This window comes from Aythya marila (genome assembly GCF_965140915.1).
Source record: "Aythya marila genome assembly, chromosome: 1".
Classification (NCBI taxonomy): Eukaryota; Metazoa; Chordata; class Aves; order Anseriformes; family Anatidae; genus Aythya; species Aythya marila.
The window spans coordinates 120166693-120181980 of NC_139042.1; the positions used below are offsets into that span (position 1 = coordinate 120166693).

Sequence of the window (15288 nt, forward strand, 5' to 3'; positions counted from 1 at the left end):
GCTCTAGCCAAGATTAGAGAATTGGTTGAGATGTACCTTAACCCCACAAACACCCCAGGTGACCAGTTGATTCAGTACTGCATCACCTAGTCAACAGAAGGAAAGGTTTCTACACATACCTTAGTGCAGGTGTCATGGAAATGGTATGACTTGGGATCCTTATGTCTTTGCATGGAGTACAAGGCCTTTTTTTTCTTAATATGAGGGTATCTCTCCATCCCATCATCCAAAACACAAAGCCACGTGGCTGTTTCTCTGTCCTTCCTCTGTGGTTCCAGTTCATTGCTCTATCCACTCTTCTGAAAGGCAAATCAGCCCCTCTGATGCCAGGCAATGAGGTGCACCACAGGAGAGAAATGGATAGACAGCAAGCAAAGATGGAAACACAGTTTCCTCCTTTCTTGTTTTGCCTGTGTGGCTGCAAATACACTGAACATCTGGAAAACATCTGATTTCTCCACTTCACCTTTCTTGCCATACCAGCACATGGGGTGTTTAGATGGGCCTAGAGGTTAAAGCAATGCCTTCTTCATTCTTTGTCATGTTTTGATGCTTCTGTAAGCTTTGCTTTTGGAGATGGAAGGTAGAAAGGTGGCCAAATTAGAAATCTTGGGGCCATGGATCAAAGCAATTTCCACATTCCTGTTACCTAAGAACTAACAACCCCTTCCCTATCTGTGTCCTCAACATTCATTTCTCATCTCCTAATCTGAGCTATGTGAGAGCAAGGAAAGTCTCACTCGCAGGAACAGTCTGCCTGGGAAGGGATGTCCTAGAAACCTGGAGGTGTGGCAGACAAGCAGATGGAGATGGTGAGAGGATCATCCCTCTCAGATCGGAAGGAGGATGTGGGCTGTATAGATAGCAGCATAAAAGCTTAGCGGTGCATTTCATGAGGGCGAAGCTTTCCACATTGGCTTCAGTGGGTATGTGGGGATGTCCAAACGAAAAAGGATGTGTTTGGCTATGTATATCCCTTATTACATTCATATAGCTATGTATCAACCAGCCGCAGTGTATTCAAGCCCTACCATTGAAGGATCTATGATTTGTTTCACACTAGATGAAACAGAGGACATTTTCTCCATCTGAAATGAGAATACATTGAATGCACACTTAAAAAATCACAAATATTTTAATATTAAGTACGAGTTTCCTTTATACATAAATGTGTAGATGAAAGGGGTTTGTGATTAAATAACAATATATGAAACTTATCCTTACCAGATCTGATTATTTTTTTTTGGCTGTGGGCTCTATATTCTGTACAAACATGAATAATAATAGCCACTTTTATACCAGAAGCCACAGTGCTATGACCAAGTTGTCATACACGCATGGCAGATAGATAAGACAGAGATTTCTTGTTTTCCACTGTGATGCTTTTGAATACATCCCGGCAAAGCTGACTCACCCTTTTAGCTTTCCAAGGAAGATAAATTGCTTTCCAGGAGCTTCATTGTATACAGGTTATTTTTGAGCAGCTTCCTTAATTAAGGTTTATCTGCTGTGTGCATAATCCACAGATGAAGAGCCCTTGTCTCTTTCTGTGCGAACAGAAGATTCCCCCTGAACAATCTGCTTCTCACCCAGCCCATTGTTACACAACATGACATACATACCAGATAGATGTCGTGTCCTACCCCAGAAGTAGCTGCGGGCCAGTAGCCTGAAAATAAGTCATTTCAAATGCTCAGGATGCTTCAGTGGGGAAAACCTGAATAGAAATGGGATTCCTGAGGGCCACTAAGAACCATCCGAGCTGGCACAGACACGCTATTAGTACATTTCTGTCATTCATGACCTTAAACCCCACCTCTGCCCCAGCCTCGTATTCCTTATCCTTTATATCTGAATTGATGCTGAAAGTGCCCCGTTGGAAATATATTTTTCAACCGTGAACCTTGCGATCTGGCAAGAGCTCAAACCTGATGTCATCCCAAGTGGGATAAGAGGACAATGATGTCATCAGAAGAGCAAGAGAGCCTTTTAGCTCTGTAATGCAGTAGGTGTGGGTGGGAGCTTTCAGTCTGACATCCTTGGAGAGAAAAAGCGCTCTGCTTTTCCCTGCCAGGTAAAGGTGAGCCCTGCAGGGCAGCAGAGTCACAGCTCTCCAGGATGTCATCTGTCAGGAGAGGAGGAGAGCCCACCCCGTGGCTCCCCTGGCCCCTGCTCCTGCTAGCAGCAGGAAGGAGAGAAGCCCTTGCAGGGCTACATAGCCCAGGTAACAGGGGAACCCTGGAGGAAGAAGTCACCAAGGCATGCAGCAGGTCACATTTCATCAAAGCCGTCCTGGTTGGTTCAGAAGGTACCTGAGATGTGAGAGCAGCAAGGCCAGTGGCAAGAGGGGTCTCCCTTCAGTCAATAGTTTTCATCTTTTGTTCCAGGATTAACAATTTTGTCATGTTCACTAGTTGTTTTGCAGGAATAGGATATATAGTACAGGACTTTTAGTGTCTTGTAGGTATCTTTCCAGTCTCCCAGTCCTGCTGCTGTTTGAAATTGGCCACAGACCTTAATGAGAGAGAGTCAAAGCTAGGGCATCCAAGTGTTATCTGGTGCTAGAATGGAATACCTAGTCCATGCCCATACTGCTGTGGCTTCAGTGTAATGCAGACATATTCAAGCTCTCCATAAACACACTAGTCCGTAATGTTGCCACAGTGATTCAGGACTTAGTGCAAACTGCAAAACTTGCCTAAGGAGCAGGGTAGATGAACCTGTGCAGGACTTTGCATAACATGTCTGGATCACAGCTGTTCCCCAGACATGCTAGTTTAAAGCTACTTTGGATTTGCTTCCATCCCCTTGTGCTGAAATGAGGTTGAAGAGCTTCCCCCAGATGCTGAATAACACAGTGCAACATTAGCTGTACAAGAAAAAGACACAGGTAGATGGTTACAACATGCAAATATCTGCGTCGTCCTTACACATAACCATCCCCTGCTGCCTGATGAGCTGCCATGAACACAAAGGCTCAATTTCCAGACCACACCACTTAGTGTACTGGGGGAAGCGCAGCTGTAACTGCTCAGCTCTACCCTTCTGGTAGGTGCAGCCACCGTTTTGCTCCTAGGTGCCAGCAGGAACACAACCTCTTATGCCAAATCATGTGTATTACTATCCGTTGTGCATTTATTCATAGGCTTTTTCATTCATCCCCTACATAAGTGTGCTGGTCTTGCTGCCAGGTTAATGTCCTGATGTGTGCAGACCCATCCTCAGGTGTGTGGAGCAGCTCGTGATGATTTGGGGCTGCTCACACTTTGGTCATCCTACCCACTTAAGCTCATCCCTAGGGGATGATCCTGCTTGGGCACCAGTGCCAGGGCAGGGGACTGTCCCAACTGGTGTCCCCAGAGGGATATGGTGGGTACCACCTCTGGCATACTGGTGGCCACGCGTTTGGCTCCCTGGCACCACTTTTCCCACACGTGGGTGCCTGACCCTGTCTCACATCAGTGCTTGGGGGAACGACCACCTCCAGCCTGTTCCCCAGTGATTGCTGCCAGTGTGTCCCGTCAGCTGCCACCCTCTTCACATGCATGGCATTTCCAGCATCTCCTTCTCCCTTATTCCTGCTGCACTCTTGAGTGTGCTGATGGACTGTGTCCTCTCTCTGCTTTTCTGGTCCCAGGCCTTTCCCCATATGGCATCTCCCAATTGCAGCAGCCTAAGGAGTGGTTTCCTCTTCCCACACAAGACAAAAATGCTCGCTATCTTTCTCAGCCAGCTCGTTTTCTTTCTTTTGTGACCTGAGCCAGCGCTGGAAGCCAGGTGCAGACAGCAAAGAGGCCAGTGGCTCTGCTTCAGAGTGGCTCTTTTGAATGCTTCCCATTGGGAATATTAATAGGATGGTGTCCTTTCATCAATATGCAGCTGAGCTGCTACTTGCCCAAGAGCTGCTAAATTACTGGGCTGAAGCATGCGATGTCCTGTACATTCAGTGGGAGTTTGCAAGCAGAGCATTATCTGTCTGCAGCAGACCAGCATGAAGCACAGGCTCTGTTTTGGTCCCATTTAAGACTTTAATGCATGTCTTAAGTCTAAAAAACACGGGGAATGTCTGTTCTGTGTTGTAAGGCTGAATTCCACCCAACAGAGAAATAATAATCATCTGCTGGAATGGGAAAGGCTGATATCTATCTGCCTATTACTCCTTCATTGAAACCATGAGTGGGGAGCAGAGAAAAAGTGCTTGAAGTGCTTGCAGACAGGGCATTTGTGAGGTGTGGATCCGCGTGTGTCTGGCAGCATGCATCTGCCGTAGGGTGGGCAGCAGTACTACTCCCTGCGGGCAATCCTGAGCCGAAAAGCTATAAAGCACAAAGCACTTGGTGTCATTAGAGTCACACACCTGTGCAACAAGGTAGCGTTAAAAGGGAACAAAGCCTCGAAGGCACAGGTGGATTTGGAAAGAGGGTGAAATTTGCCCTTGGAGAGTGTTTTGAAGATGACTAGGGGAAAAAGACTGGTACGTTTCAAAATGGATGGGAAAATAAATCATGGCAATAGTGACAACCCAGCTGGTGCAAGCCTTTCCACGCAGCCAAGGTGCTCTCAGTGTCACTGACAGAGATGATGAGGTGCTTGAAATTCCCTTTACAAAACCCCTGTGTCTGTTCAGCCCTAGGATGAAATTAGAGCCACCTGGCTTCAAAGCCGTGCCAAATGGGAAGGTTGCTTCAAATCTTGTCACCTGTTATGAGGAGGGGAAGGTGGGACACCCTAAATTAAACCAGAGCCTGGGCTACACCTGAGGAAGTCTTAACTTATCTACCTGTTTTCTCCCCTGCCTTCTTCCCTTGTTCTCTTCCCAAGGTTGAAAAAAATGAGGATGGGGACCAAAAGATTGAGCAAGATGGCATCAAACCAGAAGATAAAGCCCATAAGGCAGCCACCAAAATCCAGGCCAGCTTCCGCGGACACATAACAAGGAAAAAGCTCAAGGGAGAGAAGAAGGGGGATGCCCCGGCGTCTGAGAGCGAGGCTGCCGACAAGAAGGACGAAGGCCCTGCTGGCGGAGCGGCTGAGAACAAAGAGAGCGAGGCTCCTGCTGCCACAGAGGCTGCTGCCGCTGACAGTGCCCAGCTGGAGGAGGGCAGCAAAGACAGCAGCGCGCCAGCGGAGGAGAAAAAAGGAGATGGAGCCGCTGACACGGGCTCGGAGCAGCCAGCCCCACAGGCTGCCACTCCTGCTGCCTCCTCGGAGGAGAAGTCCGCTGCTGCCGCCGCCGCTGAAACGGAAAGTGCCACTAAAGCTTCCACTGATAACTCGCCGTCCTTGAAGGCTGACGAAGCCCAAGACAAAGAGGAGCCTAAACAAGCCGACGTGCCTGCTGCTGACACCACTGCCACCACCACCCCTGCTGCAGAGGATGCTACTGCCAAGGCAACAGCGCAACCCCAAATGGAGACAGTGGAGAGCAGCCAAACCGAAGAGAAGACAGGTGAGTGAATGCCTCGGCAGGGAGGGGGCCTCTCCAGAAATGGATATGCCTCCCTTGGTCTCCCGGGGATGTGTCTAGCCAGCAAAGGGATCCAAATGAGGGTTAACAAAGGAATCCATTCTAGGGGAAGGGGATGTGCATGCTCTTGCTTAACACCCTCTCCTCTGCTTCCCAGCAGCTTTTAGAAAAACTGCATCTCCTCTTGAGGCTCTTGCTCCTCTAGGTGGATTTTCCATCCATCCCTTTTTTTTTTTTTTTTTGTGGAGTCAGTCAGTTGTGGGGCTTGGAGGAGCCTGGAGAGATCCCAGGCTTTTCGTACTCTAAAGAGGGAGGTGAGCTTCCCCAGTCACACCAACACAGGCAGCTCCAGTGGGGCAACCGGCTTAAGCTGGAAATCCTACAAGGGAAAAGCCCTCTCATACTGCAGGAGGCCATTCATCCTTGTTGGTAGGATGGAAAAGAAGGTGCCAACAGGGTCTTTTTTTCCATCTGCCTGTGAATGGGTGAGATTGTTGGTGCAACACAAATCCATGTGATTGGTACAACCACATCCATGTGGGTTAGGCCCACATGATAACAGGATCAGGTAGGGAAAGCGAAGTTTAAAAGCCCTGACAACTCTGTGAATGAGGACAGAAGAGAGAGCTGAATACAACAATCGCTCTAGGAGGTATTTACAATTCTTTGCTCCTGACCAAGCTATGAGTCTGTTTAACTAGTTCCCCGGGAAGAAGTGAAAAGTTTTGAGAGGCAAAATGAGAATTTTTTGGCAGTGGCATGGTGTTTACAAACCATAAAGAAAAGCTGTTATTGAATTACAATACTGAGACTTGTAGAAAACATGTCAAAGGCCTGAGGATGCTTTTGCTCTTGTTCTTTACCTTCCTTACATTATCAAAGAAAGAAAACTTAAATAAAGGAAAGTTTACATTAGAAGTAGGCACCATATGAAACTCAGTCAAGAGGAAGTACCAAGCATAACTGGCCTCCACGTTCACGAGGCACTCAGTTGTAGAAGGTATTCTGCATTCATTAGCTCATTAAGGAACAAATATGGTCTATTAGCTTAAAGTTCATAAACAGCCTTATGTAAATGCTATAGAGCCCCTACATCCAGTCAAACATTTACCAATGTTTCCTTTGTTCCACTACTTTTTTTTTGGTCACAAATCACAATTTCTGCACTCTAATTAGACTTCCATCTTCATAAATAACTCAGGGCTTCAGGTAACTCTGTACCCACTCTGCAAAGTGGAAGGATAAGGAAGAACTTATCCAGAATAACTGATAAGCACTGAGAAAGAAGCTCATGCAAAACAATTGTGATTTAATGTGTGGGTGAGGGGAGCTGTCCTGAAGAGTTTGACTCTAAGCTGAATGAACGTAATAACAAAGAGATGCTTGTTTTACTTCCTTTTAGCTCAACGTTTCTAGAGATAAGCCTTGAACTTGCATCTGCCATGTTGGCTTTTTGTGATCCAGGTCTCCAGTTCTTTGTTTTCACTTTATACGATGAGTTGAGTGACAAAATAAATGTTATGTGATTAGAGAAATCCAATTTGGTATGTTGCATGCTGTACTTGTTTTTATACATGGGCAAAGGTATAAACATCAATGGTAAAAATAGGACAGAGTGAATCAGTGTTTTGGGGCTCTGTGTACACAGAATAATGAGTGCAAATTAACTCTTAGTTAAGATCTGCAATGCCTTATTCCTAAACAGGAATAGTGATTCTGTTTTGCATTAATATCCTATTTTTATTCAGATTAATCTGCCTTAATGGTTGGAGATAGGAAATTTATAGTAGCAGGCTATTTCATTTGCTTAATTTTACCTGTTTTCAATCATTGGTAATCAAAGAATGGTTTATTTCTATTCAGTATTCTGAGTTATTTGCAGCTATCTTCCCCATAGTCTTGTTGGCCTTAGCATCATTCGAAGTGGGAACATTACAATTTAATACACATTTGCACATGATACTGCTACTTATGCAAATAACCAGCCAACGGAAAAAGTTATAAAATCTACAATCAAATATATATTTAAAAATGAGCTTTTAGTAATTATTTGACCGTTCAAGTCTAGTATGTGCATCTGTTCAGACTCATCCAATATGCATGCAGTAATACTCAAGCTTACAAATGTTTGCAGAAGGCAAACATGGAAGGTGTGTGGCCACAGTTAAACTGATATTCTCTTTAAAATGTTAATGAATATAGATTTTTTTTTTTCTAAATTCCAATTCAAGGGTGATATCAGCCTTCCAGTCACAAACTCGAACAGCTGGGTAAGTGCCCCCTGAGCCATGCAAGAAGGAAATGGAGAGAGACTAAATAGGTCTTCTTGTCCATCTTTTTGAGGATGCTGGGCTGTGTTCTAAAATACACTCTACAGTGCAATGTTCAGAATACTAAGGAGCTGCTTTCTCTTCAGAATACCTTCCATAGAGGAGCATCATCACCAAATTAAAGATCCCACAAACAGGAAATATTTCTTAATAGCCTAATTTCTCTTTTTTCTTATCTCTTTAAGCCTCTCTGTTTCTCTCTTGGTACTCACTCCTTCCATAGGCTTAAAGACATGCCACAACATTTCTTCCAGTCTTTCCCCAGCAAACACAGCACTGGTGGTTGCTGGCATGGCTGCAATAGTTTGGTCATTCATGAAAGAGGGAGGGCTACCAAACATCTGCCACTTCAGTACTCCGCCAGCCTGGGGACAGATCCTCTTTCAGCTTCATCAATCCCCCTTCTCCCAGAAGTTGTCCCCTTGGCTTTCAAAGGTCATTTCTTATCGTTTCTGTGATCGAAGACTGGCACAGTAGCACGCCGTGTCAAGCTGCCAAAAATAAATCAAATTGGCTCCTCGCCAATGTCATCGGTTGGCTGGTTGCCATAGCATGCTTGGCTGCTACTACCGCGAGGCGTGCCGACCATGCTACTTCTGTGCTGTGATGATCATCTGCCTCAAATTTTACTACAATGGCTGTATCACATTATCTGTGGATGTCTTCCCTGGTGCAAACACGAGAAAAAGTCAACGACGCTTCATATGCAGAGACTTTTCCCTTCATTTAAGGGCAGGACAAAAAAGAGAGGAAGAGAGGAAAGGGCTAACTAACAGATCAAGAGAACTGCATGATCTTTAATGCTTAATATTTAATGTTTCTGGAGCAGGAGAGAGGCTTGGTGATTCTTCATACCATTCCCTAATTCCCCTGACAGACCTCAGCCCTCCTTGTTATTCAGTTCTACATCCTCGACTTGTCTGTTGGTAATGGCTTAGGAAATGGCTTCGACCAACTGTCTTGTATCCAGTATTAGTTGTTCTCATATCCTGGGCATTCCCAGTTGTACAGTAGGGCAGTTTCTAAGCAATCCTCATTGTATCACCGCTGGGAAAAGCAGATGGATTCCAATCTGAGTAAGCCATGAAATGAGTTAGTGGGCTTTGTTCAGCAGCTTATGGAGGACTGAAGGAAGAAGGACATCTTTTAGTTCTCTTCATGACTTCTGGTGGGCAACTCGCATGCTAGGATGTTGTTCTCTTATTTGAGCTTCCTTGTCAAGAAGTTTTCTTCTTATGATCCAGCTTTTGCCTCTTTGGAGTTGGAATTATGCTTAGAGAGGCTGCCTGAGATGCCAACCTGCTCAAGAGGTCAAAACTGGTAGGAGGGAATTTATGCATTACTTATGGATCATGATGTAAGATATATTCTAATCCATGTTGCATTGGCTTAAATCTGAAAAGTCTTCATCAAAGTCACTGCAAAGAGTCCACATTAATACATATTTGAAAGGAGATCAGCCCCCAGCACAGCAGACTATAGAAGATGGGATACTGTGTGCCTTATGGGGAGGAGAGAAGGTGAATACCACACAATGTTTGATTCTCTTTATACTTTCCAAGGCTCAGCTCCAAACCTGGCTAGCTCTCACATCAAAAGCACTCTCAGATTGTCAGGTAAGGATATAACAAAGCCCAGAAATGTGAAAGTAAATTGTGCCTAAGGAAACAAATTGGTCTTCTTTTGTTGGGAAATGAAGAATGCTTTCTCCTGCTTGATGAAATAGCTTTACAATGGAGCAGTTTCACAGCTGAAATGAAAAATCAGCCACATGACAATTGCTTTGCATGCATGTGAGCCCACAGTTCCCCCTGGGCCCTGTCTCCTGCATGCTGGGAACACTGGGAGGCACTATCTTTTCTTCACTTCCTTAGAGAGAGCAAGTCCCTACAGATCCTTTTTCATGGTTTAGAGTTGAATCGATTCTTTGTTTTCAGTTCAATCAGCATATTGATTGAAGGGCAATACTTGCTGCACCTGGAGAGCACTGGCTATATAAAGATTTGGAAAGGGAGACTGTCTATTGTCATGTACAAGCCAGAGGGTACAGCCTACGCCACGCAAGAGGATTGCAGTTGTATAACCGGAGTTTTAGTCTTGGCCCATGGGTAGCTGGCAGGAGACAGAACACCCTCACTGCCATGCCTGTTTCACTAGAGCTTATCTCTGCTGCTACACCTGGCAGCTGAAGAAAGCAATGCAAATGCACCAGTCTTCCTGTGACTGCCCCAGAGGGAACAACTCTAAGCATGCATGCCAGCATTTTCCTGTCTGTAGTACTACTCAAGCAAAAAAGCAAGAATATAAATGCAATTTAGGTTGCCCGCTACGTGCTGAAAGATGACAAAATATGTGCCTAGTCCTCAGCTGCTTTGAAAGTTTTAACCTTTGCATTGTGCCTAGGTGGGTACATGTGTTATGTATTTCAGAGCCTGCAAATCAGCTCAGATAAACTTGTGAGGGGCAGAGTGAGAAAAGCAGAATGTCATGGTTTTCCAGAGAACAGGAAACCTACACGCCACCTGCAGTAGGTGCAGGATTTCCTTTTCTCTTGCAGAGTGAAATAGGGTCTCTGGTTCCATGAGTGCCTCAGATCTGCTTTTTCCAGATGAGATGTTCCTTACCCAGTAAAGGTGCGAGCAGTGCCATTGGTAAAGCAGGATCTGACCTCTTTTAATGAAATCCTAGGTGGCACTAAACATATTGACTGATGACAAGGTGTGGGCTGACTTTGGAAAATGCCTTCAAAGGAGAGCAAATTAATCATTGCTTTGTACTAAGGGTGTACCGGTTCTTTTGGGACCTCAATAAGAAAGGTGTGGACAGTCAAGGCTGGTTAAGTAGTTTATTTTGTGAGGATGGAAATTACAGAAAAGATGACAGCAATCCTACATAACCACAGCTGTAGCAGTATCAGAAGAGCCCCTCCTGAATGATCACAGCACGCTGTGCAGAGTTCCTGCCCACTGTGAGGTTGGCCAGCCTCCCTGTTCTTCACATCTTTGTAGCATTTTTGTATGTGAGCAAAGTTATTGGTCTCGTACCTGTACGGTACTGAACTTTCTAGGTGGTGCATACGGTGAGGTTTGCTGAGGGTGTTACACTCTTACACATCTCCATAGGAAGGAGCTCTACAGATGGCATTGTTAAAGGCAGTGCATACTGATGGCATGGTATGTGCTTTTGTTATATAGTGGTCACTCACACTAACACACCAGTCTCTACAGCCAAGGCCCATGATTAAACTCAGCCTAGGTTCTGCACGAAATCAGTCTCTGTGTTACAATGTCTTCTGCAGTGACCCACTACAACTGCACTCAGACAGTCTCCAGAAAACGCTCCAAAATCCCCACATGGGAGGAAGCCTTCCTGCCAGAAATGCTAGCCGCATTTTCAGGTGAGAAAGGCTCAAATAGCAGACCAGTGGACAGAGCAGACAGACAGACAATGAAACTTAAGTGGCAGCTGTTTGCTGTAGCTGCCAGCAGTGCTCTGCACCACCACCAGTGTCATCTCTTTATGCTAGGATCTGAGTAGGCTGAGCTTTTCAGAGAGATATAAGCTTGCAGAGTACCAGCTGGAATTTACAGCTCCAAGGAACAGCACTTTACAGACAGCAGTACTGGCCCTGTGGTACAGATGACTGCCATGCACTGAGGGATGGGACTGAGAAAGTTCACCAGGTCAGCACGATCAGATTAGTTAGACATGCCTTGAGTGCTGTATGATGGCTGCATTAATGCTGGATTATCAGGGGCAGTTCAGTGATCACTTCCAAAGTCTGCAGCAGCTCCATGGAGTCTGGCAAGGTGAAGTTGTGCTCCCAAGGGACTGTGGGTCCATGCAGAGGAACGTAAGAACTGCCAAGGCGAGTCAGACCTAACTTCCATTCACCGTACTTCTCTAGCTGGGGTAGCACCAAATGCTGCTGTAGGCAGATTTGGGATCAACTGCCCTTCTACAGCTAGGATCCATCTGTGTTCTCTGCCACCTAGGGTTTGGTTTAACAGTCAAAGCATGATGTATTATCTCTTGATAGTAATTATAACTGGGGTTTTACATGGCATATGCATGAACATGCACAATATCTGGCTAAGCATTAACAGCTTTCCCAACTCCAACCAACTGTACAATGGCTAGAAAGATCACCAATGAATTGGCCACCATTGCCCTAAATATCTTTCTTTACTCATGTTCATCAGAGAGAGAACAAAAGCTCCTGGTAGCCCTACTTTACACTTGCTCATCGAATATAGCATCATATTATATGTGCATATGCACAGATGGCATAGTACCATAGCCCTTGCTATTCCTATCTTTCCTGACAAAAACACAAGCAATGTTTTCAATTGCTTTTTGTGTGAAAGCACTCCCAGGCTTCTTAGCATCTTTGTTGCTTTTTGGTAGATTTAAGAGATTTAAGTTCATCAATGTCTTTTATGAGATGGGGTGACAAACACTGTATATGTTGTATACAATCCAGAAGAGGCTGTACTTGTATACATGTATTTCCAGAAAGGCATTATTTTTTCTCTTTTTCTCCTCGTCCCAGTTCTTAGGCACACTAACATTTTGGCTTTTTGAACACAGCTACCCAATGGTCATGGATGACCGCAATGATATCCAGGTCCTTTGTGGACATGAAAATTCTCCTTTTTGTAAAAGTACCACAAAAACATTATATTTCTCTGCATAGTTGTCTGTGTGATTGGGCAGTGGCCAAGAGAACCAAGGAAGCATAGGCAGTGGCAGGAGGTCTACAAGTCAATGGTTGGCATGAAGACAGGTGCTGGCATCAGGTGTCTGGGCTAGGCTCCACGTCCAGTTCTGGACCACCAGTAGACTGTCCGAAAGTCTAACTCAAGCTAGCTCAACTTGAACAGGTCTCTAAGCACAGTGTATTTCTCAAGACTGCATTCACACTGCAAGCCTGACATAAAGGAGGGTTTCCTCATTCCCTAGCTTTTCTCTCTTGGTATTGAATGTCTTTCAGGCAGGAAATAGATGAGATGCATGAAGTTAATGTATGGGGGGAAATTATGCGACAGAATATAAGTTTGGTCTATTTTTTCAAGTTAGTAGAGCTATGGCTTTCTTCCTGTTTTTGTATTCCCTGCTGAAGATTCCCCTTTGCACACATTTTAGCTCTAATGTTCTATACCATATAAGAGGTCTTGATTTTATCATCTCCAATTGTGAATATATGGTCTGTGGAAATGTGTCTTCTTCCTTTCTGTGTCTTTAGTGACATCGCTGTCAGCATGGGACACTGAAACAGAGCTGAAAATCTCATCTGAGGTCTTGGCAGCCCTGAGTTGGACACTTGCCCTTTGCAGGGCTTCAGAGTAGTCAGGAAAAGAGCTACAGAAACCTGGACAGGGCCCAGAGATGCAAAGGAAAATGACAGGAAAATCTCCTAATGACAGAAAAAGTGAGACTCAAGGCTTCATGTAAATAAGTCTTAGATAGAGGTCATAAGGTCCCAATTATCCAGCGTTCAAAAGACCACTCACTTTCCAGCTGTACCTTAAGGCAACTGCAAATGAGTCCTCTTTTCATTATGAAAGAAAACAGAAGGTGTAAGCCGCTATTCAACCTCTCCATCTTCCTTCAGCAAGACACAGTAATTGGGAATGCTAATAATGATGACTGGACATTACCTGTAACCTACAGGGCTTAACGAAGATGAAAATTTCTCTAACATTTAGAAGAGCATCCAAATCCCTATGCTAAAGTGCTGCAGAACCATAACTGTCAATGCATTGCATGGACAGGGAAAGGGGTGGGAGAGCAGGAGAGCTATGAGCAGTCTGCAGTAGCATTCCCCAGTGCTGCTGACTTTGGCAGAACTGTCTTGGCAGCTGTGAAAAACGTTTCAAAGACCTTTCTGGATAACTACTTGAAGAGATGAAAAATGGGATAAAATAAAAATAATTAAAGTTAGAGCCGTGCAAAGTTATTTTTAAAAATATCTTTGCTGTTCTTAAGCAATTTGGGCACCTGTTGATTTGGAAATGACACATTTCCAAATGTCTCTAAGAAGAAGGAGGATTTCCAAACGTCTCTAAGAAGAAGGAGGAAAGTTGAATGCAAGCTTGTGTGGACTAAGTCCACAACCGCCTAGTTTTCTGATAAGTGTAAGACTCCTTCCCCACACTGGGTCTGGACCTAGAAATAAAAGTCTTGACAGCTTGTTTTGCCTATCCCCAAGTTTCTCTCTGAGCTTCCCCTCTTCCTCCATCCTTACTTCCATCTTTTACAGCCTGTCTGGAGGCAACACTCCCCAGCTGTAGCTATATCTACATGGCTGAAATCTGAGCCTCACCAGTTTATGTAAGGCAAGGATTTCACATGTGATTTCAGCATGTAAGGGATTCAGAGTAATCTTCAGTCATCAATACGAAACAAGGGCTAAGACCCAGTCCTGGGCTGGACTCTGCCAAGCTGCGCTTCAGGAAGATAAGCAAGTTGAAGGAGTCTGTGGTCTTCATTTCAGATCGGCTTGCAAATGATCTGTATGTTTCTTTCCCTGTGTAGAGCTCAGTGCAATATCTTAACATTGCCCTTCTGCTTTCCCTTGTGGTTGGAAGAGGTGGTGGGACCCTCTCTGCATTGACGGGGTCTGATCAGAGGCTGCTGTAATGTGCACAACAGAAATCCTGTCTGGTCCTTTGTCTACAGTCTGTTATGTTAAGGGATGCAGATGGTCAAAGCGCAGTGAAAGGAAGTAACTTTATTGCCAAACAGTGAGTATGCACTGGCACAAGATCGCCTCCGTACCATACCTGGTCATCCTGTCCCCGTGTACAGCTCCTACTATGTGCCATGGACATTCAGGGTGCTGCAGGTTTGCAAGTCAGTGGGACCAGTGACTAAAAGATCCTTCAACAGCGTAAGCAGTTTTGACATATGCCTTTAATATTTTATTTGGGGGTGAAGGTACTCTTTGCACAAACCCGTCCCTGCACTGTCAAGCCTTAATCTGGAGACTTATCAGTGTGAACAGACACAGTGCCAGGCACAGGGACTAAACTTTACCTCCTGTCCATGACACAACCTCTCCTGAACACACCTGATGTCCGGCAGCAAGTCACTGGGGAGAAATGCATGGCACTGCCACTGAATAGCACCAGTTCTGTGGATGAACAGCAGGCTTTGGTCTCAAGAGATGCTAACCCAGTACTGTTCATTGCACTCAATAAAGACACACAAAATGAGAAAGAAAACGTTTCTTTCTGCCTCAGGCTAGAAACCTTCTTCATGGCTGAAGCCAAATGACTGTGAGAAAGATGGATGGAGTCACTGATTTCTACCTCAGGGAACAAAGAGAAAATTCCAGCCATTCCTAAATGATGTAGTATACTTCTTGTCCTCATCTCTAGCAAAACACTCACACGTGTTTCTACCATATTGAGGGCTTGAGCCTTGTTGCAGCTCAGACTACCTCCATGCAGAGCTTCTGAGTCCTGCCAGGCTAATTTTTTTTTTTTT

General features: G+C 44.9%; 1 protein-coding gene across 1 annotated transcript in view; it reads left to right on the top strand.

Annotated features, from left to right (window-relative positions):
• The window catches only part of GAP43 (growth associated protein 43), a 53272-nt gene that overhangs the window by 26141 nt on the left and 11843 nt on the right, over nucleotides 1-15288 (top strand). The window contains exon 2 of the mRNA XM_082755160.1: nucleotides 4822-5449. Coding sequence (XP_082611286.1) covers nucleotides 4822-5449 — 628 coding nt within the window. The remainder of the gene's footprint in view (nucleotides 1-4821; nucleotides 5450-15288) is intronic.